Below are 13,783 nucleotides of genomic sequence, written 5' to 3' on the forward strand. Positions count from 1 at the left end.
GCTTTGTCATTTAGGATTAGTTTTGTCATTCATCATACTCAGTTTAAAGCCTTTCCCCGTTGCGTGTTGGAAACAGGATGGATAGGGGCCCAGCTAGAGAAACTGGAAAGGGTGGTCTCTCGAACTTGCAGATGGGGTTGGTATGGGTGTTAATTCAAGCAAGGATTTTAAAAACAGAATTCGTGTTGTCTGGGCGCTTAACAGTGGTGCAGGTCAGATTTTTTTTTAATTTGTGTGTGCAGAGCACTGCTCTGCAAAGACTCTCTTGCAGATGTCCTGTGCAATGAAACTGTAAATGCAGCCTGAGCATTTGTAGCAGGATGTACATCTTGATGTAAAAGGTCAGCGTTGAGACGTGGAAGGATACAGTGATCCTGAAGTGCACATGCACTACGCAGCTTTGAGTGCAGGGTCTCAAGATGAACCAATATTTAGTTTATTAATTGCCTAACTGATCAGCTGCTTTCACTGATACTGTTGCAATTCTGTGACAATAGCAACTGTTGATATTAAAAGGATGTTAGTTGTGTATTATTTTAGTTGCCTCCTTGATGTACCTCAGCAGCTGAGAATGAGCTGGAGACATCACAATGGTATCAGTCAGCTCACCTTAAGCCACCAGCAGGTGCTCAGAGATCACTCGTTTGGGGAACATTTGGTCTGATACAGTCACAGCTGTGCTTTTTAAGACCTTTAGGATTTACTGATGGGAAGATTATATTTTCTTTACACACACTGCCACTGTTGTGTGCCCTTTCCCCCCGCCTCCCCGATGCTTTATCTACAGTTACACATGGCATAGGTTTGTCAACGCTGCATGTGGCATAGTCAGTTGAAATACAGTTTTGAACATGTCTTTCAAGAGAGACCTTTGCTCACTGATGTGATTAGAATTGCATATTTGGAAAGATATATTTGCTCTAAAATTAGGATTCACAGATACTAGCATCCATATCCCTAGGCAGTAATTTTAGAATTTTTATGTGCATGCTTTATAAAATATACATACGTGTTTGGTTAGGGATAGCATGTTAACTCCTAGGGTGGTAGCACCCATGAGCCCTGGAACGATATCCTCCTGTTTTGATTCCTGTGCAGACCTGTCATGGAAGGACTCCTTTTGTTGCAGAAGCTCAAGAAATGTCAGCATCAAATTATGACTGACAGGGCTGTTTCAATTTCCTGTCCCTGCAGTTGAAGAAGACAGTAATCTCACAGAGAAACTACCATATGCTGCCCTGGGAATGCCACTCCACCCAGCTCAATTCAAGGCTCGAGCTATACAGGAACATTTGCTCTCTGGATGTATCTGTGCCTTTGTACTGTGTTCATGTATGTACATTTGTTTGGTTTAGCTGTCCTGGCGCAAAATAGCCCCTTGAACTTTTAATGGCCACCCAGCATTAGGCAGGGATGATGTTCAGCCTGGCTGCTGAGGAGGGACTTTTCCTTTGGCCTCTCCCAGCTGGTGAGGTTGGCATTGGCTTGCAAATTGAGGGACTGGCAGAAAGGAGACATCTGCTTTTCTTAAATTTTATGTTTTAAAAGTTTTAATAGAACAATATTTATTGTCAGGGCTGGGGAATGCAGGGCCACTTTAACCTCTTCTAACTCTAAATGCAGTTGAATAGTGCTACTAAAACTATTGTGTTTTGCTCTAACTGCCTTTGGAAGGGAGAAGCAGTAAGGAAAACACTTTGGAGGTATCAGAAGACAAGGCAACTATGCCAGTTACAGCTCTATAATAGAGGAGTTCAGGCAGTGTTTCAATATATGCCCAAGTGAGTTTATTTGACGGTTGCTGTCATAACTTCAAGGTGACTTCTCTTCAGCAGTCCTTCTGTTCTGTGTTTAGAAACTTGTAACCTTAAGATGCTAGAGCTAAAGGGTAAGATTATTACTGAAATCATTGCATAAAGCACCTCTACTTCAGGTGTTTTTTAGAAGATATGCTGATGTCTCAGGTGTATCTTCCTTGCAGAAAGCTGCTTGCAGAATCATATTTAATTGTTGAATTGAAAGGTAAGATAAATAAAATAGAACTACTTATACACAGATTTTCACTGTCTTTGCATATATCTAGTATCTCTATGTTCAGATGCTTTGGAAATAGAAGTAACATTAACTCAGGGGCTTAAGTCTGTTTTCTGAAGACCAGGAAAAGCCAAAGCATAAATAAATTACAGTACATTAGTACTACAATTAAGTATATGTTTCTAAATAAGCCAAAGCATAAGTAAATTATAGTACTTAGTACTACAATTAAGTATATGTTTCTAAATAAATACTTTTTTTTAAAAAGCAGCATTTGGAACTTTAAAGAAGGGAAAAAACGGACTGAAAATACTGAAAGAGAGGTTTCTTGAAATCCAGACTCCTTGTTTGTAAATCTCTCTGCAGCAAGCATTTTGATAATTTTGGGGTTTGATGAAGAATTTTATACTGTCTGAATTATATCAACATCATGTGCTTATCTAACTAAATCTGTCCCTTCTAAATGAATTGCATATAAGAGGCTGCATTTTGGCTTAGCATAAAAGAAATATTTATATTCCTAAGTTTACACACTTGTAACCTATTTTTCCCTTGAAATACATTAAACTGAATTTCTTCAATTTTTTTCCTTTGAAAGAGAAGCAACAAAGTAAACCTGAATTTTACAGATTTCCTTTTAGAAATAAAGGAGAGAATATGATAGTTAGCTTCTTTTTGTTGTTGTCTTTTTATGCCATCCTTGAAATACCAAGGCTATGAGGTCCTCCACTCTGCCCTTTTACTAGGTAACCTTGGCAAGAGATTTATGAGGTGACTAGTGATGTCACATGGGATTATTTCTCTGCTTTTTTGTTCGTTACAAATACTGGGGAAAAATTGTGTTTTATGTGTGTAATTGTTTCCTGAAGTTTGAACAGGGAAAGTGCAGGTAACGAGCTAGTATATGTTAATATTTTTGTAAGCAGATTCTGTAATTACAGTACATCATCACAGTTGCATTTTGTATGATTAATAATAATTAGCAGAGATGAAATAGATGTGAAAAAAACACCTGTCCTTTCCCACCTACACCTTTTCTAGAGTAGGATATAAAGCTCTGTGTAAGTCATGATAGCATAACTTTAAATCCTGTTCTGGACAAGGTCCTAGGGCTGACTTCTCTAGCAGGGTAAAAGAGCTGCATCAGGTTACATGTCCGTTGTACCTATTCCGGTTGTGCTGTGGATTACTTCCAGCTGGAGGGAAGAAAGTCCTGGTGACTGACTGAGGGGGGTGAGGCGAAACAAATTGAAAAGCTTGTATACTGTGTGTGGGAACTTCAGGTGATTTGAGGTTTGGGTTTTTACCTTCTAAATTTAGGTTGTTTAATGATACCACATCTGAGTAGATGTTATATTTGAGGCGGATTCGGACAGGTACTGTGTGGCTGCGGTGGCTTGCCGTCCTTGCCTAGCCTGCCTCTCCCCAGAGTGAAACCAAACAGGGCTGGTGTGCCAGCCCAAGGTTTGATGTTTGGATGTAGGTTTGCCACCACACCAGCTCAGTGGTAGGGTGTAGATGGTTGGGGTTTTCACTGTCAGGGAATGTGTGAGGTGAAGATGCCCCATGTTCCTGATGAGGTGTGGCCGTGGAAGGGAAGGACAGCTTTTGAGAGCGGGTGAGTTGGTAGGATTTATGTGGTACATTGAAGAAGCAGTGAACAGAAACTTTATGTGTAGCAGACAATTCTGTGAATTTATTTGTGGACTGCATTAGCTACTATATATGAAACTTAGTTTCAAACTGTTTTCTGCTGCACTCTCTCCTTCCCACATCTGCTATCCCACATAACACCAGCAAGTGTTGATTTCTTGACCTTGCCATCTTTCTCTTCCAGTTTCTTCTTCTTGCATGATTCAGTTCAGACTGCAAGTTAATCAGAAATAAATATGAAAATCAGTATAGGAATTATTTGTGTTAGATTTTGTAAAAGCTTTTATTTAGTAAATATATAGTTGACACAACTTTATTTTAGAGTATTAAACTGAAGGCATAAATTAAATCATATTAAACCAACTTGTTAATAGAGAAAAGCAGACATAAGGCTTTTTTTGCTCCAGCTCTCTGTGATATTTGTCACAAACACATGGGATTATGGATGCAGTGAAAGTCTGCAACGAGAATGCTCCCGGGCTGGAAAAGCAGTTGGTTTTCTTCCATGCTTTACTGTCAAATCAGAATAGTGTTGGATTTGGCTCTATAAGATTTGTTCCGAATCCACTGTTTGTATATATGCTGTCATCCATGTCACTGCTGAAACCTAGGGCAAATACTGTTTTTGCAGAAGGTGGCAAACTGTAGGCATCTGAGAGAGCAGAATTCAGGCTTTTCATGGTAAGCTTGAGAAATAAGGTGGAATAAGGTACAGGTGAAAATGGAAGCAACAAAGGTAGAAATAATTCCTATGCTAAGGTAGAAATAATCCACAGCACAAATAAAAGATGAGGGAGAGTTCAAGAGAGGATTTTTAGGTTAAAATGCACCTCAGGAGTCTTTAAGTATCATCAACTGTGAAAAGAGCAAATAGTGTACTGGAAAGTACAAATTGAAGAGGGTCTGCAAGGGCTGTGAATTGACTGATCTTCTCTGGGGCTCTACTAGTGCTGAGAAGTATTACGGGCAGAGAAGTACTACTGTTATAGCATTATTGGATGCCTCATTGTAGACTGCAGTTTGAAAAGCAGCCCAGGGAGGGCAATGAAAATTACTTGAGTTGTAGGAGGAAAGACTGAAAGTATTAGATATGTTTTAGAATAAGGGAGGGGAGGGGAAGGACTAAAGGGAGACGAGATTTGAGTCTTGAGGTATGGTAGTAGGTATTTGTGCATGGTTATGCATGTGAAGGAGGATGGTAACACTCTTGTGTTTCGAGTCCACCGTGGACAGAACTGGAAATAGCGCTCTTAAATGCCAACAAAAGTACTGTGGGTGAGAAAACACTGCAAAGCAAAGATAACAGAGCTGTAGGATGGATTGCATAGGAGCTCTGGAAATTATGTATTGCTGATGGGTCAGACCAGGTACGTATCTGTGAAGAATATTGGCATTTGGTTGATCAGTCTGAAAAGGCACACTATGCAGCTTCTTGAAGGCCTTCCTAGTCTACTCACACATGCTTTTTTGTTAAGGATGGTAGCACCATCCACTGCCTTGGAAGGAAATGTATACTAAGGCAGCATACTAACTCCACGAATCCATGATGGTTTACAGTAGTTCAAAATGATCATAAAAATATTAAAGTGGTGGAATAATTTATAGAAAAAAATAAAGGTCTTTGCTTGTCATATAAATACCAAGACAAAACAACATGTTTTCTGAGTAGGAGGCACATTTAGAAATATTGTCTATTCCAATTACTCTTATTTTTGCTGCTGAGCAGTAGGAAAGTTAAATGTCATGACTGACTGCTCTGATGGTAGTTAAGTGCCAGAATTAAAATGGCTCACTGTAGTGTTGAATTGTACATTAGTACTTCCCACCATCTGGCCCCTGCATTGTTGAAGCACATGGATAGTGTCCAAGAACAAGGCAGTTATTCAATACTGAATTTTATTTTCAGGCATTCTTGGTCCCAGGCCTCATTTGTTATAGGGTGTAGAATCACAGAAGTGTTTGGGAGAGAGATGTGGAGGCTGCCCTCCCTAACTCCTATGCAAAGCCAATTCTTGATGGGCTGCAGGGGGACTGCCTGCTTCACCATGGTCTTTGCCACGAGCTGCAGAAGAATCTCTGCTGCGGCACCTGGAGCATCACCTCTCCTCCTCCTTGCAGACCTTGGTGTCTGCAGAGTTCTCTCTCTTGACTGTTACCACTCCTCTCTCCCAGCTGCTGTTGCACAGTGGGTTGGTTGTTTTTTTGTTTTTGGTTTGCTAGGGGTTTTTTTTATCCTTAAATATGTTACTGCAGAGGCTCTACCAACATCACTGATGAGCTCAGCTTTGGTCAGTAGCGGGTCCATTTCAGAGCCAGCTGGCACTGGCTGTGGAGCAGCTTCTGGCATCTTGTCATAAAAGCCACCCTTGAAGCTTCCCACCGCTACCAAAACTTTGCCAAGTAAACCAAATACATCCCTGCTTTTCCAAAATACACTATTTTACAGATTTTGTAATTTTGTTTTAGTTTAAAATATCACATCCTCAGTTTGCAGAAAATTAAGTGTATACAGTTAATGGCTACTTCCCAGAACCAGTTTATTCAATTTGATTCATCAGTCTGCTGAAAAGCTCCTGAATGGATGTAATTTCTCTTTAGTTACCTTACGACTAAATGATAGTATCTAGCTGCTTTCTTTCCCTGTAGCCTCCAGCTGAAGCCTTTTCCTTTGCTTCTGCAGGTAGTGCAAGTAATTTCACACAGATACAAAGCACTCTTTCAAAGTGCCAGAAAACGCAATCTTTGAATTTTTATTTTTTTTTCCTCCTTATCCCCCATCCCCCCCGCGCCTTCTACACCACTCAGTAGCCTGTATGAGGGAAACTCTGGTAGATTATTTTTGTCATTAAAGTGTATTCAGTTCAGTTTCTGATCATAATACTGACAAGTGTCTCTGGTTTCATTCCACCCTTTGGACTTTCATCAGGCTTATGCTAAAGGATGTCATAGACAAACCAAACTGACTACACAATGAAACTATGAAAATATATGTACATGCAGTATGGCAAGCAAGTGGAAGCCTGACTTTTTTTAACTTTAATTTATCCCAATTTTATGTCAGTTCCAAGAATTGTAGGCTCAAAAATGAATTTGAGGAATGTAATTTTGTTGTTGGTATTTTTAATATTTTACAGTCATTTAGGCTGTGTGCTCCTCTGCCCACCTTCAGAGTTCAGAAGTTTCCATGTACATTTACATTGGCTTGTGCCTCCCACCTAATAAAATCTTGGTTACCTATTGTTGAATGTACTATGCTGCTCAGTCTCAGCCGTTCATTTGAATTTAGAAACATACCAAAATCATGCTTGAAAAACCTTTCTCCTATTTTGTCGTAAAGTAATATAAATCTGTTACTTGGCAGAGACATGGCAGACTCTTTCTCATTCTGCTGCTTTTCTGAAAGGCTCTTCACTGCTACAGAAAACATTATTTCATTTTTCAGATGACTACTTTGGGCAACCTGACACCCTCAAGCACTGTGTTTTTCTGTTGTGATATGCAAGAGCGATTCCGGCCTGCCATCAAGTACTTTGGTGATATCATCAGTGTAGGCCAACGACTGGTATGGTTTTTGCTTGTTTTTCTAGTGAGTTTTGATCACAGTTATAAATTTTATTTTGTACAAAGACAGTTTACTGGTTATTTAGTTTCAGCTAATAACAATGTCTTTGCTATTATTGTTGTCCAATAATTTATTTTCTTTTATACTTTATTCCCTGTCCACTTGCAGCTCCAAGGTGCACGGCTCTTAGGAATTCCAGTTATTGTAACTGAACAGTATCCCAAAGGTCTTGGCAGCACTGTGCAAGAAATAGATTTAACAGGAGCTAAACTTGTGCTTCCCAAAACAAAATTTTCAATGGTGCTACCAGAAGTTGAAGCAGCATTAGCAGAGATCCCTGGAGTCCGCAGTGTTGTCCTGTTTGGAGTAGAAGTAGGTGCCTTGCTATTCTTGTATTGTTCTATGGTAATGTCTGTTGGCCCTCAATAGTATTAAGCATTGCTTTCTGTAATTAAAAAAAAAAAATAGTCAATTTATATTGCTTAGAGCTCAGGTTTCCTCTACAGATTAAATTATTCTTGTGTTATTTCTCTTTGACATTATCTCATAATAAAATTTGAAATGAGGTATTTGTAAAATACAGGCTCTTGTCTCAAGCTCAGCTGGCATTTAAAACCCACATTGAGTTCCCTAGTAATTCAGGGGTAGAAAACTACATATTTGAACATTAATTGTGTAATCTGATCTGGCATTGTGCTACTCATGTTTTATAATAATGGTTGGTGGGTTTTTTGCCTTTGATTTCTCCCCTGTAGACTCATGTCTGCATCCAGCAAACAGCATTGGAATTAATTGGCAGAGGTCTGGAAGTTCATATTGTAGCTGATGCCACCTCATCAAGAAGTATGATGGACAGAATGTTTGCTCTTGAAGTAAGTTTCTTAGTCAAGGCTTTGTCTACCTTGGGGTAATTTCCCTGCTTATTGTAAGCTAACAAGGAATTTCTAAGGACAGTAAGCAGTGGACAAATGTAGACTTGAGAAAAGGTCAATGCTCTGATTCTCAGAATAGCTTCCAGGGTGGAGAAGGATTACTGCCTTATGTTTCCTCCCTAAATTCTGATTTAATATGTGGAACCCAGTTTGGGACACTTGGATTTTAAAAGTGATTGTTTCGTGCAATCTAGATTACTCTGTATAACCATTAGCATTTTAGGATTTATGGAGTGTTATTTGTACAGCAGAGTAAAAATGCCACAGAGCTTTTGGTTTCATTGTTCCAAACAATATGTTCTGGTGTTGAAATTCCTTGAAATGCAATGGAATATAGCAAGTGCTCGTGTTCAAAGCTCCTTTTGTATGTCTGTCCCTCCCTTCACTCTTTCTCATTAGTGCAAATCAAAGCTTAATCTCAAAGTCTGTGATTGTAATAAAGACTCCCCCCCACCCCTTCTAGAATCTTAGTGTAAGTAAACGTTGAGAAAGTGGAGATAAATATAACAAGAAGATTTAAAAGCATGTACGACTATGTGGTAGCAAAATCATGCAAACGATTTTTGGATAGTGTTCTCTAACTTGCCTACAGGCATTGCTGTTGGAAATCAAGAACTCATATATACATTAAGAATTGCAATTTTTGCCTCAGGCCCTAACAATTATTTGGAAATTGAAACTAATAATAACTACAGCATTTTATACATCTTTCATAGATTTGGAGAAGACTTTTTAATTTCTTCTGTTTCTCAAAAAACAGAGAATTAAAGGCTAAAGGAAAATCTCCAACATACAGTGTTTGATGAAACCCATGACTTTGATTAAGTGGAGCTTAATGTCATCTGTCACGTAAAGCACAGTGACGCACACAGAGTGCAGGAATGACTGAAATAATGTAGTTCCCAAGTCAATGTGGTGCAGCAGCAGTAGTAGACAAAACAAATATAGAAAACCTGAAATCTGTTTACCTTGTTGTCTACCTCTTTGTACATTTGATTATCACTTATGCTGTATCTCCAAGCATAGAAGTTGGTTCAGTGTAACAGAGGTTAAAACAGTGACTAGCTAGTTTTGCTTTTCTTTCTAGTCAAAAAGATACCGATTGTGTTAAAAGCCTGGTTGGTTGCAAAACCTGTAAACCAGACAAACTGGTCAGTTTTAGGTAACTGTCTTTTCTGTTCCACATCTGTTCTGCTGGTTCCTATGCTGTAGATGCAACGCACCCTTGCTGCTTTCCTTCATCTGAAAGACTATGTTCTAAGAAAACTTCTCCTTTCCTTGAAAATCATCTAGTATGCTTAGCATGTGCATCTCTCATTCCTATAAATCTTGAGACTATATAAATTATACTTAGTCCTAGAAGTAGGGTATAAGCCAATACTAGCCTCTTTCACATGTTATGTTATGTTTTGCTTCTAAAGAGAAGACTTTATCTTTTTTCAGTCACCATTTCTCAGAGGGCAAGGTTCTTTAACAGTCTGTTTTTTCTTTCTTCTGTACTAGTTAAAAGAAAAAACTTTGTATTCCTGGAGAAGTACATCTTGAGAACATTGCCATAATATTTCATTTTGATTTTCCTATTTTTCTCTTTTATATGTGTATGTGGTTTAAACAAATGTGTCATTGTGCAGAGTAAGAGAGCTAGAGAAGCTATGTGCTTTGTTTCAACTTAAGGGTATCACAAGGCTTACTGCCATTATTGCAAGCAGGAAGCATTGACCTGAATAAATCTAGCATAGTTAGTTTGTCATTACATAGACTGTGGTTACGTATAGTTTAGCAGTCTCCTAAAATGAATAACTTTTCCCATCAATTGCTTAGTAGTTTAGTAACAACTAAACAGCAGTGATCTGTGTCTGCCCTAGAAAGTTTGGAGCTTGTCTTTCCTTTAGTAATGACAATTGAAACCTGTCTGAAGGCGTACATATCTGTATTTTCTGCCTCTTGTGCTCTCATGGCTTGTTCAGGACCCCATTAGATCTGGTGAAGCATGCAGCTGAGTAGAGGATGATGGAAGAAAAGCTGGTTCCATGGAGAGTTTTACTGCCAAAGCATCTGTACAATTGCAGGAAAGCTGATGGGAGGGCAGGGGGTAGTCAGCTTTTACTTTGCTACATAGGCAACAGCCTTAAAAGTCCAAAAACTTTGCAGTAAGTCCATGTAGTCTGTGAAGCATTGCTCTGTTTAGTGGCACACTTACAAGGTCTAGCAGACCTCTTTCAGTTTTGCTTTCTGTACAGCAATGCTTTTTATTCTGTAGCCTGTGAGAACTAAAGTCGGAGTTACTGAGGCTGTAATGAGATGTCTCTTAAAAGCAGCTGCTGTTTTGCCAGTATGATTTATAAGGTATGCAGAAGAGCGTTTCGTTGTCTCCTGAGGTTATTAGTACTTGTGTGCTGTGTAGTCCTAAGACCAAAGTACTAGCACATAACAAGCCCTTGAAAGAGGAGTTTCTTGTTTAATGCCTTTAGCTTAGATCTCACTGTTTTCTTTTTCCCCAGGCCTTTCAAATCTGCCTGGGAGTGAAGAAAGCTATCCTTGGGACCACGCAAGGGGAAGGGTTGTTAGTATAGGAGGGGATGGGTCCTCTGTGTATTAAATGGGGAAAGAATCCTGTCCAAGTAGGAAGCCTTATTTGTACTCTACAGTAGCATTTTTCCTCAGTAAAGTCTGAAACCAGTCACTTTCCATTGTAGCTTTATAAATGGCACTGCTAAGAAATGCAGAAATGGAATTGGCAATATTTTTGTTAATAGGAGATGTTTTTAAAAATACAGTCTGTGTTATTTGCAAAATGGAAACGCATTCACGTTTGTGAGTATCTCATGTTATTCTCTCTCTGCCCTTTTCTCTTTTCAGCGTCTTGCTCGTACTGGAATTATAGTTACTACTAGTGAAGCTATACTGCTGCAGCTGGTAGCTGATAAAGAACATCCAAAATTCAAAGAAATCCAAAATCTCATTAAGGCGAGTGCCCCTGAGTCGGGGCTCCTTTCCAAAGTTTAAAGAGGATGTGGAAGAAGCAGATCTTGTTGTCATCTTTAAGGAGGAAGGAAAGCTGTAAGCACACATGTACATCTTCTTTCACTCAAAGTTTGGTAGAAGTGTAAAATTAAAAATTTACATACTTGTCCTTGCCTTAGGAAAATTGTCTGGTTATACATCTGGGTGCCAGTATGTTCTGTTTAGTTACAGTTGTCAGAAGCTTTGGGTACCATAGGACCCTTTTGTTGTCAAATTGCCATATTTATTAAAAAAAAAAAAATTAACAGAGGTGCCTGCTAGTCTATGCTGTACACTGATTGTAACAGATCCAAAAAGTGCATATTTCCGTGACACCTCTTGATTGTGGCACTTTGTAAAAGCATTCTATGATACTCTGTTATACTTTAGAAGATAATTATGTATTGGATAAATGTGATGTGATATGCTTTAATGTTCTATGTAAATGAAGTGTTTTAATAGGGCGTAAGTCAAAAAATGAGTAAGATACATGGACTACATGTGCGCTTTTGTTCTCTAGGGTAAAATTTAAACGCTTTGCTTTGTAGACAAGACACATAGATCAAGCAGCAGCTGATGTTTGATTGCTCTAGGTAGCTGAAGGCTGCATCATGCCTTTTGATTATTCTGAAATTGACTGTCCAACCCTGTACTTCACTTTACTGTACACAAACAGAAAACTGTCATTTAATGAGTTCTTTATAAACAACTGGCATTAAAGTCCTTCAGAACTAACAGAAGATTACCAAAACTTTAAATAAATTGGCAGTGCTAAGGATGTTAAAGAACAGAAGCTTTTGAGCTTTGAGTGCTGAACCTGCTACTACATGTAGATTTGTTTGCAGTTTCTTTACCCCATTTTGTTAGATGGAATAATTCCATCAGATTTCCTCGTTTCGCCAAGCGAGCTATGAAAGAAACCTCAGCTTTTCTACGTGTTTCTGCTTTTTTTGAGGGCTGCGGTTGGATGGAGTTTGAATGGAATCTGGCCTAAAAGCATTCTTCAGAAAAATAGCATCTTTAAGTTAATGAGATATATATATTTTTTATCTAGACCCCATCTTTTAACACATGACTGTTCATAAACGCACTGCCTCCATGTTCCATTGATCTAAACAATGTTGTATAAAGTTTACAGTGTGACCGAGACATTTATTTTTTTAAAAGAGTACTAGAAGATGTCATACTGAACACTGATCTTTTTGGTAGAAAACCAGTTAGAGTACATGTATTGTTTTAAATTGCTTATTTTCCCCACAAGATGGCTCTAAAAGAATTGTTTTGGAGAGTTACAACCTTTATATGTTCAAAACAAATAAAATGTTAACATTTACTGTCTCTCTTATGATTGTGAGATTTATTGAAGAGCAAATACTGAGAGCTGTGTTTGCCATGGACCTTATTCTGTTTTGTGCAGCTGTGGAATTTCTATAGATGTCATGAGAGTTTTGTGTAAATATCCAGGGTGGATAAAGTCTAATAATTCTTGTCTTCTGCATCTGGTTACGGTGTTATTTAGTGCTCTAAAATATGAGGAATGAACAGTATGCTTCAAGGTGGAAGCAGGGAGGTGATTTGAGTTGAAGAACCATTGTCCTATATCACTGACCTACTTTTTACTTTCTTTTTCTGATATATTAATCACATTGTCTAGCAGTATAAAGTGCAGTTATATAAATCAACAGCTGTGCACAAAAATACTATAAATTTCTTTGAAAATAAAGGTTTTATTGCTTTCTTACCTTTATGTGTTGAAGGCACCTAGAGTTAGAAATTGAAGGAAAAATGATAAGTTTTTTTACACGTTTATTTTTGGAACAATATACATTTCTCCAATAACAAGAGATAATTGTATTTGTTAATTAAAAATTACCATTTTTGTACAAACAGAAGTTGGAGGACAGATGCTACAAGTTCCTTTCCTAACTAAGGCTTTTAACACAAGGAGAATCACTTGGTAGCAAGATGGTACTCAAGAAGAAGCGATAAAATACATTTATATTCTCTAGGATGGTTTTACTATTTTTTTTTTTTTTTAAATTTGCGTAACCTTCTGTGGCAAACTAGGTTTTTGTGAAGGTCCTTGATTTGTGGGTTTTTTCATAATCTGAAAAAATAAGAATGGAGAAATACCCAGTGTTATACTGTAAAACTGAGCTCTTAAATGTGAATTTGGGAGCAGAATGATTGAAGTCTTTCTCCTTCATGAGGAAAAAGACTCCACATCTCCATATGATTAACATGTGATATTAATCAGCATCACATGGATCATTCGGATGAGATTCTAAGAGTGTTTATTTAAAATTAATAGAAAAAGTGTTACCATATATCTGTTATGTAAAGTGAGTTCATTCACAGGAGAGAATTTCCTTTGCTGCTTTGTCGTCTAACTTATCTGTATTTTCTGTTCTCTGACAAGCGGGTGTTCCCATGCAGTAGAACAGCAGAAGTGAGCCATGTGAGAAGAGGTCTGCAGGCTGTTGCATTATCTAGTGTAAGTACTGTTTTGCCCTGCAAGGATATGAAATAAATTAATGAAATAACATGGAGGAGAATGGCTTAGGGTTATACTCAGGTGTCCTGGTTTTGCTAGGATAGA

At 38.2% G+C, this 13,783-nt stretch overlaps 1 protein-coding gene across 1 annotated transcript; it reads left to right on the top strand.

Annotated features, from left to right (window-relative positions):
* Positions 1-7,129: 7,129 nt before the first annotated feature.
* Positions 7,130-11,672, top strand: ISOC1 (isochorismatase domain containing 1). The gene is made up of 4 exons (XM_010174521.2): positions 7,130-7,249; positions 7,418-7,621; positions 8,005-8,121; positions 11,041-11,672. The coding sequence occupies exons 1-4, from the start codon at positions 7,130-7,132 to the stop codon at positions 11,185-11,187; spliced, it is 588 nt and encodes a 195-aa protein (XP_010172823.1). The 3' UTR covers positions 11,188-11,672.
* The last annotated feature ends 2,111 nt before the right edge of the window (positions 11,673-13,783 follow it).

Source organism: Antrostomus carolinensis, unplaced genomic scaffold, assembly GCF_000700745.2.
Source record: "Antrostomus carolinensis isolate BGI_N321 unplaced genomic scaffold, ASM70074v2 scaffold24678, whole genome shotgun sequence".
In the NCBI taxonomy this organism is placed as follows: domain Eukaryota; kingdom Metazoa; phylum Chordata; class Aves; order Caprimulgiformes; family Caprimulgidae; genus Antrostomus; species Antrostomus carolinensis.